The sequence below is a fragment of the Hylaeus anthracinus genome, unplaced genomic scaffold (assembly GCF_026225885.1).
Source record: "Hylaeus anthracinus isolate JK02 unplaced genomic scaffold, UHH_iyHylAnth1.0_haploid 12001, whole genome shotgun sequence".
NCBI lineage: Eukaryota > Metazoa > Arthropoda > Insecta > Hymenoptera > Colletidae > Hylaeus > Hylaeus anthracinus.
This window is the reverse complement of record NW_026534348.1, coordinates 1,727,313-1,737,492: the sequence shown is the minus strand read 5'-3', so window position 1 is coordinate 1,737,492 and position 10,180 is coordinate 1,727,313. Positions and strand designations below refer to the sequence as shown.

The window sequence follows — 10,180 nt, the reverse complement described above, 5'->3', positions numbered from 1 at the left end:
AAAAGAAATGCGATTTTATTGTTTGCATTATACGCGTACTTCAAGTCAAACTGCTCGATTGTCTACATTTTCCTTAAATAGTCAAATAAGATTATTAAAGACTTGCTTAAAGGTATGTTTGCTACTGATATTTTACCAAATAACTAATAAAGTAAAATAATAATAAAGTAAAATATTAAAAATTTCACTTACTGGTAAAGTTGGATAATTATTATAGTCGTGCGTATATGGCTGGAATCCTTGTAGATGGTTTACTTGTTGAATGGAAAGCGAAGCTGGCGGAAGTCTATCTGGAGTATTTTGCGCAGCCAAAGGTGTGCCAGACATTGATCCCGTCAATTGGTAATCTGAACCTTTCAATTTATTTTTTCAATTTATTTTTTAATTTATTTGTTCAATTTACCATTCTCTTTTAATGGCCGTTTCGTATTACTACATGTTGCATCAATAGGGTGTCTGGGTTCCTAGAAATCTGGGACTTGTTTAGAAGATTTCTCCAAGAAATAGAAAAAATAAAAAATAAAAAAAAAAAAAAATGATAAATTCGTCGTAACTCAGATTTCTAAGAGAGACACTCTGGACATTCCCAAAGTAACTAGACCAGCTCTGACGACAAGAGTTCGACCTGTTTGTATTTCTACTTTATGTGTTACGATATAAGATCATTTATTCCACAAATGCCGAGATAAATAAATATCATACCTTTGTTTACTGGCACCACGTCTGGATTTCTGTCGTCAGTATCGTAAAGATCTTCGGAGCTAGGCGCGGTGCTTTTTTTTAACGGTAAATCACTCGGCCTTTGAGTCCTTCTTTCACTTCTGATTTTCATAGCTGCTAGAATAGTGATGGTTATCAAAAGCAATGCGGTAACCACTCCGATCAAACCCCCTAATAACGGGGTGATCTCGAATGGTACCGGGGTACCTGTAAACAAAATTCGTACTACTTTTGTGCATTTATATTATAATTCAATAGACACGGAAGAAAATATATAGAATTATGTATCATATGGCTTCCACAAGCTGGCTATGGTAGAGATTGTCTGTCAAGAAAATTGATGAATTCCAAATCTTTAAATTAAATAAACGTATTTATGTATCGTCGAGTATCGTCAAGTCTCGTTGAAAAAGATCATAAAAAATAGGGTAAAAAATTAGACAAAACTGTCGGTTAACCCTAATATCTATATATGATTCTATCTGTTATAGGTGGAAGATGTTCAAATAGTACTACGTCATATTTCTAGGAAGCTCAGTTCAGAACATACATGGAATATTTGGAGCATTATTTACCAGTTTGCTTTTCCGCAACCTTAAGAGTGAATCCTTCTAAAAGTGTAGGATCACTTTTTCCTTTTGCGTTTACAGCGTACAAGATCATATTGAGAACCCTGCCCGGTTCTAAATCTTGAACAGTGAAGGCTGCATTCTCTCTGGATGTCAGATTCGCTTGGAGTCTTCCCGTTTGTTGATCGAAGACCTCGAGAAGGAAATGTTGAGGTTGACCGCCGTCGAAACCAGCAAAACATTCGACTGAGAGGGACCTGGTTGTTTGATTGGACAGTGTACAGTTGTATGGAGATTCGGGTTTACCTGTAAACGATATTATTACAGTTCTTAAAGATTGTATGCAACCCGTTACTCGGTTTGTAGCTCTGGTTGCTATCTATTAAGGGTGGAGAAGACGCCCCTGATAGATGGCAACCAGAACTACAGTCTGACTGGCGGGTTGCGTTAAGTCCACTGGAAAACTTCAACTCAATGTTTCGTATTACATTAAATGGTCTCGCATGTGGATCGATGAATTTGTCTAAACAAAAGCTATCTTATTATGGATGAAAAAATACAAGGTGTTTCATTTAATATGGATTAGTTGAATGTTTCATGGTGCGCGGTGAAGATGCCCCTGATAGATAGCAACCGAAATTACAGATCGACTGGCGAGTTGCGGTAATTCCACCGAGAATTTAATAAACTCAAATTTAATGTTTCGTATTACAATAAATGACCTCGCATATAGATCGACGAATTTATCTAAATAAATACTATATTATTATGTGTATAATATATAGGGTGTTTCATTTATAGTGGAATGGTTGTGTATCTCACAAGTCGTCATTGTTTAAGGTTGCATCTGAGTTACTGAAACAGAAAAGTAAAAGTATCCCACACGTCCTCACAGTATTCTACTCGTGATTGTTTCTCGTTTACGGTTACTTATTGTACTCTCTTCGCCGATCTAAATACGGTCGAGCGAGCCTGGAGCATTCAACGTAGATAAGAGCGATTGAATTCCACTCAGCTTCCCCTCTAACAAGAGATCCTCCCCATTTCGTTACCACCGATTTCAATTAAACTTGACGGAGTTGTAGAGGAGGGGGGTGGTGCCAAAACAGTATCAGCGTTTTTTTCTTTTAGGCTGATTCAACCAGAAATTGACTCGACTCTTTTTTCATAGCTTGGCTATCGCGTAGATGAGCAACTAACAAGTTTCATAGAAGTTTTGAAAATTGATTTTCCAAAGTACAGCACGCGAAGTTCCGCAACAAATCCCGAACTATTTTCGATTTGTTGCTACTGTACAGAATTTTTATTGTGATTCACCATTGGTACGACTATTTTCTTGAAAAACTTCTCATAGGAAAAATGTTCTCAAAGTAAATTCTCTTCGTTAATTACGAAGCAAAAACTAATGAAATAATTCGTTGTTTGAAGTAGCTATTATTCCAAATGAATTTATATTAATTTTATATTCAAAGGAATGCATCGAACCTAACGATCCGAAATGAATTATTTCCAATAGATATTTTTTGAAATTTAACCAGGAACGTTTCTAACTCGTTCCAAACATTGTTCTATCATATTTCATAAGTAGACCGAGGATCGAAATATCGGAATATGTATGAGGATCCGTGTAAATGCAAAAATGTATAAAATATCCATTTAAAACATAAAACATACACATTCATTTAGGTTTGAATATTTTCTCTGCGTCCGTGAAAACATGAATTTGCATAAACATCCAGTTTATTTATAAGTATGCGTACCAGCAGGAATAATGTGAAATACGCAGGCATTCTTCTGTTGACCAGCGGTATTACTAGCCCAGCAAAATACTGTGCCATAGTCCATCTCCGTGACTGGCCTGTACGTGAGAACGCTCTCGGTGTGCCTCGTGGAGTTTTTGTAACGCGCTTGGGGTACATCAACCATCTCCTCGGTATTGTTGAAAGTCCAACGAAAGCTGTCCGGAGGAGGATACGCCTCGACTCTGCAAGCTATTCGAGCATCTTCGAGACGAGTCACTCCATAAATGCGTTTCTGATCTGGCACGCAAATAGGTTTATCTGCGAACAATGAAACTGCTCGTTAAAAATTGTTTCAAGTTTTAAACACACAGCACAAAATAAAATAACTAAATAAAATAATTTCTGAATAAAATAATCAATTAAATGGATAGCTTAGAGAATATACACGTGGAGAACTTACACATAATTTTAAGTTCGACGTTGTTGCTGTAACCGTCTCCTTCAACGTTGCTAGCAATACAAGTATAATTTCCGGCCTGGGAGCGATTGACTTCCCTCAAAGCCAAGCCATACTGTTGCACTATCACGCCATTCTTTGCATTATTCTGAATCACGTTTCCCTGTAATGACATATATAGACTCTTGCTAATATAAAATATTAATTAGAAATACAAACTTTACTAATGGTAAGCAAAGAGAATTTTTAGAGATTTATTCTACTGTTTGCAAGAGTTTTCAGTGTGTCAACTTACATTATGCTTCCATACTACTTTATAGGCACCAGGATTAGCATGCACTTTGCATTCAAAATACACGTCGTCGCCTTCTTCGATATCGTCTGGATTCATATTGGATCCAAGATCCAGGTGCAAAATTGGAATAACTGGAAGAAAACAAATCTACAACTATTATAACCGAATTAATCACCTACGCTATAGTCACAGAGTTAATTACGTTTTATGTTTAACAATACAAGCCTGATAATACACTCAATAATACTAAATTGGTAATCAAATATAATTAATAAAGAAATAACAACAGCCATGTTGAAAGGAAACACGTAAATTAAAGAAAAAGAAATTTGAAAAGAAAAGAAGATATGAAAGAACTCTTAAAAAATGTTTTCCTTTTTGTTTGAGTAATACATGTTTCACTTACAGAAAACATTTAGCTTCCATGTGTCTTCCATGGAGCCTCCTTGGACGTTGGTATTTTCCGCTCTACAAGTTACTTGTTTGTCGTGATCACGTAAAGTTGGCTTTAAGATTAACGTGGAGCTGGTCATGTTTCCGTCTTCGGATATCTTTAACATTAAAAATAATAATATTAAACTAATGATAATCTCACGTAATACATCGAATTATCATCATTCTGATATACATAGTAACTCATACTATCATTAGTTGTTTATTTATTTGCAAATTGCTGTTGAAAATAGAATCAATCAAATAACGAAACATCCAAAGGATAAATAAATAAAATACCTTTTCCGTGTAGTTGGTCAATTTCCTTCCATCTATGTACCAGAATAATTTAGCTGGTGGTCTCGAACCAACGGTCATGCAGTTTATCTCATACTTTCGATCAGCACTAAGGGGCGCATGCTCGCTACTCATTATCGTCACGCTTAGCGGTTTTACTGAAACGTAGGAAAAATGAGTCAACGAATGCTTCATTATGTCTCTATTTCCCATTACCATCATAGTAGTACTTCTAACATTATTGGATGGGGTTCGTAAACTTAACCCATGTTTACACGAAATTTTATAATTAGCATTATCCGTGTATCAGGCGTAGAAATTAATTCTGTGCCTTTATAGTCGATCAGTTATTATTTATTTTACTTTCGTAACTCTAGTTTAAGTAGAACGTCGAACCAATCAAATGTAAATATAAAAAAGTTTCGTCTTATATCATTCTCTATAAGATGATATTTTTTAAAATTTGACTATTTCGAAGGGTTAACGTACCAAAATTACGTGTACGTGTATCCGTCTAGCTCAGATTTATAAATGATTTAATATAGAGACAGACAATTAATTTCTACAGTTAATACATAAAGTAACGCTTTCTGAGCTTCTTGGATAGGAATGCGATTCTAGGGTTAAAGTGGTTTCGAAGACTTTTTGGAGGAACTAATAATAAGGGTTGACGAACACTTTCATCGGAGCAGCGATAAACTATCCTCGCTCTGTTTCCGTCAGGACGAGAATTCCACGAAGAACACCCTCGAAATTCCTAGGACGAAAGCATCCGAAATCTGTACCATGTGAGGATCCGTGATGCCTTCAAGTCAATTTAGGTCTAGCTCTGATACGGGACGTGTCATGTTACAATAAATTATTAAGAGGCGAAACCGTATTAAAAGGATAAGTATTAAGTGTCTCCTGGAATATTATTTTTAACAAGGAAGAAATAAATTTTTCCAAATAGTTATTTGGATCTGTGATAAAACCATGTTTTGATTGTTCAATAAATACCATTGATCATGTTACGACAGACCGTTCCTATCACCTAATAATTCTGTACTCGAAATTATTATTCAAGTAAACTATTACGGAGTGTAAAAGAAACTTACAGTGCATTTCGATAGCCACGGAGGCAGATGCAGGTTGACTGATGTTGTTATTGGATGCTTGGCAAGTAAATACCGCGTGAAGATCGGCTCTTGAGAGATGTTGAACGACCAAAGTATTCCTACGAAGAGCAGGGAATTCTCCTGGTTCGTCTTTGGAGTCCAGGAGCATTTCTCCGCGCCACCATCTTACTTTAGGCTCGGGACGACCTGAAGAAGAATTCGAATGAATTAGAATTTGAAGTAAGACTCATTCGATAGTTCTTCTCGAATACGATACTCTTCCCTGTATAAAAGATAATTCAACTTCTACAGTTTTTGAAACAAACCGAGCCTTTCCATAAATCGTAATCAATAGAATTTCAATACTCTCAAATACTTTGTAAATAAATGTCGAACATTTGCTTTACTTCTGTAATTTTCTCGGGAAAAAAATCGTAAATATCACCCTTCTTCTCACAGTTTGAATCGAGGGTCTCTTTAATTGAAGGTCTACTTTTACACAAGATTTTTTTGCCAAGGATCTCGCAAACCGCTATTGGACCCACGCGCAGACTAGAATAAATACGTTCGGTGTCTCGCGTATTAGTAAAAGCGCAAACAGTTTTGAGAACACTGTTGCAAACGTCCACGTTGTCGCGAACCACTGCAGAGTATGTACAGAGACAGGGTGGACCGTTGCAACGAGTGTTTGCACGCCATTACCGATTATTTGCACAGACACAATTTATCGGAGGGAACGAAACATTGTATGATCGCTGGAGGGACCTCAAATAAAAATCGTGAAAGCGGTCGTGCGAAAAATATTCTCGCGGTTAGGGTGCGGTCTTTCGGGTCGATCGAGCGCGCCCGGCTGTTATGCGAGGAGCCATGGAATTGGCAATTTGAAATCGCGTTACGACGAATGTGGTCATCAACGTAGGAAATGTTGAATCGCGTCGGTTTCTTCAACGCCTGACCTAAACACGCGAAAGTAGTCCATGCTTCGTGAGGTAAAATACCAAGTACTTGAACGCACTTCGAAGTAAAAGGGAAAAAATACTAAACCAGTGCTCGATATATCATGTTTGACTACGACTTTGACGAATCTTATCTTGAATTAATTAAAAATGTAACGCTAGCCCTATGAAATACGTGCAGATCTAAAGCAGAATTGAATCAGCTACTAATGTATTACAAAATTACAATTGTCATAGAGGAAATTCGAATCGAATTCTGAAATGAGAAAACTGGACTGCTTAGAATTAAAATTTTAAAGAAACCAAGTTGGTATCTTCAAAGCTTAAAGTAAAAAGTAAATATATCGGTCGCTGTGTGCCGATCACCTTGTGGATACAAAGAGAATATGTAGATATCTATCGTAATTACTAAATAGAACCTGTAGAACTTACCTCCGGAGACAAGGCATTGCAATTTCATAGTTCCCCCATCTTCGTACGGGCCTGCCACTGTCAGCACGGTTTTCCCATGTTCGTCGATAATGTTTGGTTTGTGCGGTGGCACTGCAACGTGAAAGACGAAACGCGCTTTTGTTTAATCCTTTGGCTGAAGTGAGTTTTTGTTTTTTTCCACCACGCGTAACAGTTTTGTTAAATTTGTGCATCGTTGGTGGGACGCGTGCGTTACAAGCGGGTAATCGGGAACCGATACATCAAGATTTCAGTCTATTTAGCATATCCGTTATTTTTGTACTATGGAAATGCGCTCCAGTATCGCATAATGTTGTCCCATTCAGCGCGGGCTCGTTTCTGTGTGGCAAAGCACGGATATAGCCTCTCTGTGTACATAGGTGCTTTGACAAGATTTACACAAAAAATACGTTCTGTTTTACAGATTCGATATTATACGTACAGCTGGATTCGTAGTTACTGGTACCGTAATCGTGGCATATTTATGCGTTTCGCGTGTTTCATTTTATTTTTTACGTGTTTGGTGTTCACTAGCCGACGATTGTTAATTGCGTTCTTTATAAACCGATTTTATTTGACCAATGTGAAACGTATGGCAATTCAACTGACCGTGACGAACAATATTGGTCGTTCCTTTAAAAAGGTTACCATGGCTGACAAAAAATGGTTCGTCTTGTTTCATTAAATCGATCGTACACGAAATTTTAAGTACACAAGAATTTATCGTTGTAAAATTTGCATGAAAGTTCGCAACAAACATATTCAAAAATTAGTCGCATTACACTTTGTTATTTGTTTGAATCGCGATACGAACCTATGACCGTGAGATGAATCCTTGAATTTCTGGTAGGACTCTTGGCAAAATCCACTCGACACCTGTATTCACCTTCGTCCTTTTCCTCGATGTGATTTATATTTAAGGTAGCCGGTTCCGTGACCGTCCTGAAGAACGCCCGGTCGTTCAAATGATCTTTGTCGTTCCAGTGAGAAGCCTTCTCGGAATGTTTGCCTCTCATGTCATAACTGAAACAGGACATTCTTGTGTTAGAATTTTGGGAGGGATTTGTGTTGAATTTTTACCAGATTATATTTTATTTTTCCAGGTCTTTGTATATAAATAATCGGCGTGTGTACATGGTGTTTCTGAGTATGTGGTATTTTTATGTTAGAATTTCGGAAGGGGTTAGAGATCGGTGCTGCTGAAGTACAAGTTCGATAAACGCAACTTCGACGATTGCGTGAGAACCTCGTTCGTTTCAATGTGTTGATAAGTGGAAAGGATGGTTATTTAGCATCGAATAAAGTTAGAGGTGAACGGATCAGGTAATAGCGACCATAGGTGGTAGAGATATACTGTGTTAGCGGGGTTCGTTTTATTAGGGCAGTTACGTTGACCATTCCATGAATCTTGATACTTGCGGGAATGTTCGGCTTCGTTTCCATGCATTTATCGAAATTCTATTGTACGGCGAATACAAGCTAGTTTATTCCGTCGTTTGACTTTTGGTTTGCGAAGAATATTCACGCTTGGACGTCTGCGCATTGAACGATTTATTTACCAGGTGGCTATCTGTAAGCTTTTTAATTTCAGTCTCTACTTATAGCGGATCACTAATTGAATCGTCGATTGTCAGACGGGATTTTTAGTTTACATTCTAATTTTAGTATACGCAAGTTAAACTGTCATTTATGACTGGTAAACTTCGAGGTAAACTGTCATTTATGACTGATAGAGTCTTGATAGAGCTCACTGAATTATTACGCAACGTTGCGATCCGTAAATGGTTTTTCTTATTGATTTGTGTGACATAATTTGACATTGATATTTGAAAGAGTGTACGTTATTTTATTTTACTTTGTACCAAAATGGCTGAATGGATTAAAAAAGAAAACGTCACAATTGAATCCTATATTTTTATATATAAAATAATACAAGAAATAACCATATAAATGATATAATAGTAATATGAATATAGCGATTGCTCACCTATAAATAGGCGTGATGTCGCTCTTGTACCAGACCACCAAAATTGCGGAGTCGTTTTGTCGCGGGGGACGTATGTCACACGGCAACTCCGCTGTACCCTGAATAACTGCTCTTGTCGCTACGGTGGGCCCTGCAACAGAAAACACTGATCGGATAGTCGTCGCCAGTACTTTTCGCAACAAAGTTTAAAGAATTCTATTATTAATATACAGGTTATAGTTATCAAAGGTATTTTCAGTTATTCAATCATTCGTTTGTTCAATGATACAATGATACAAATTAATAAGAAACAGAAGGTGCGAAGGTAGTCTTTACAGTAGATGCGCGTCGCAATTCAATAAATGTCTGAACAAAGAATGTATCAGGTTACGGATACGGCCGATCGCAGCGGAACAAAAAGATTAGAAATCACTGCTGGTTTCATTTCGTTTACCCCTTTCTGCTCGTAGAAACAACTCAGCCAACCAGGGTAGCCGGCTAAGCCGATAATCCGCGGGCCAGACAGTGTCGAGAAATCTTACGACTGTGCTCTGCCTGGCGCCAACTTCTATGAGAGTGTTTCACCTCTACCACTTCCTTACATGGCATCAAACCGACCACTCCAAAATTCTATATTCCAGAAGTGTCTGAACTCTGATTAATCCGTAGCCACTGACAGAATTATCGTTGTCACGCCTCCGACAAAAATTAATCCCTGTTCGTATACTTTTTAATTCGCTTTGCGAGGAAATTGTTTCTGCGTTAAATTTTTATTAAGAATTTATATAACAACTGTACACAAAAGTTTGGAAAGAGTCATTTGTCCAGTCGTGGTAAGATTTAATGTTAAAATATAACTTTTTCAGTCGAAATCTTTATATAATGGCTCGAAGCAATTAATTTTGGAATCTTTTCAACGCCTGGTTGTAGATAAGGCTAGCTATGACGACAATTAATTTCAACAATGATTTAGTTCGATTCCTAAAGAAATTTCAAAAATATTCTATAAAATTCACCCTCTGTCGACAAAATCTTGATAAGTAAAATTTCATGGAAAATCTGTAAACTCTCCCCGGTTTGATCCAGTTTTTCGCGACACCAGTTCGCTGTGCATCGCAATGGCGACAGGTAGAAACGAGACGTTTCTGGACAGAGAGTCTGAAACTGCTCGACGAAATAGCTCGATAGTTGAAGGACCC

The 10,180-nt window shown here is 37.3% G+C and overlaps 1 protein-coding gene across 3 annotated transcripts in view; it reads right to left on the bottom strand.

Moving 5' to 3' along the window:
- The window catches only part of LOC128890752 (synaptogenesis protein syg-2-like), a 259,753-nt gene that overhangs the window by 4,249 nt on the left and 245,324 nt on the right, over positions 1 to 10,180 (bottom strand). For 2 of the 3 annotated variants that reach the window (XM_054149556.1, XM_054149559.1), the window contains 12 exons: positions 9,003 to 9,132; positions 7,830 to 8,038; positions 6,998 to 7,108; positions 5,610 to 5,816; positions 4,516 to 4,670; positions 4,190 to 4,334; positions 3,784 to 3,914; positions 3,492 to 3,651; positions 3,050 to 3,349; positions 1,296 to 1,595; positions 703 to 945; positions 193 to 353 (listed from right to left, as the gene is read on the bottom strand). In XM_054149556.1, the coding sequence (XP_054005531.1) occupies positions 193 to 353; positions 703 to 945; positions 1,296 to 1,595; positions 3,050 to 3,349; positions 3,492 to 3,651; positions 3,784 to 3,914; positions 4,190 to 4,334; positions 4,516 to 4,670; positions 5,610 to 5,816; positions 6,998 to 7,108; positions 7,830 to 8,038; positions 9,003 to 9,132 (2,252 nt within the window). The remainder of the gene's footprint in view (positions 1 to 192; positions 354 to 702; positions 946 to 1,295; positions 1,596 to 3,049; positions 3,350 to 3,491; positions 3,652 to 3,783; positions 3,915 to 4,189; positions 4,335 to 4,515; positions 4,671 to 5,609; positions 5,817 to 6,997; positions 7,109 to 7,829; positions 8,039 to 9,002; positions 9,133 to 10,180) is intronic. The other variant, XM_054149557.1, reaches the window with a different exon arrangement.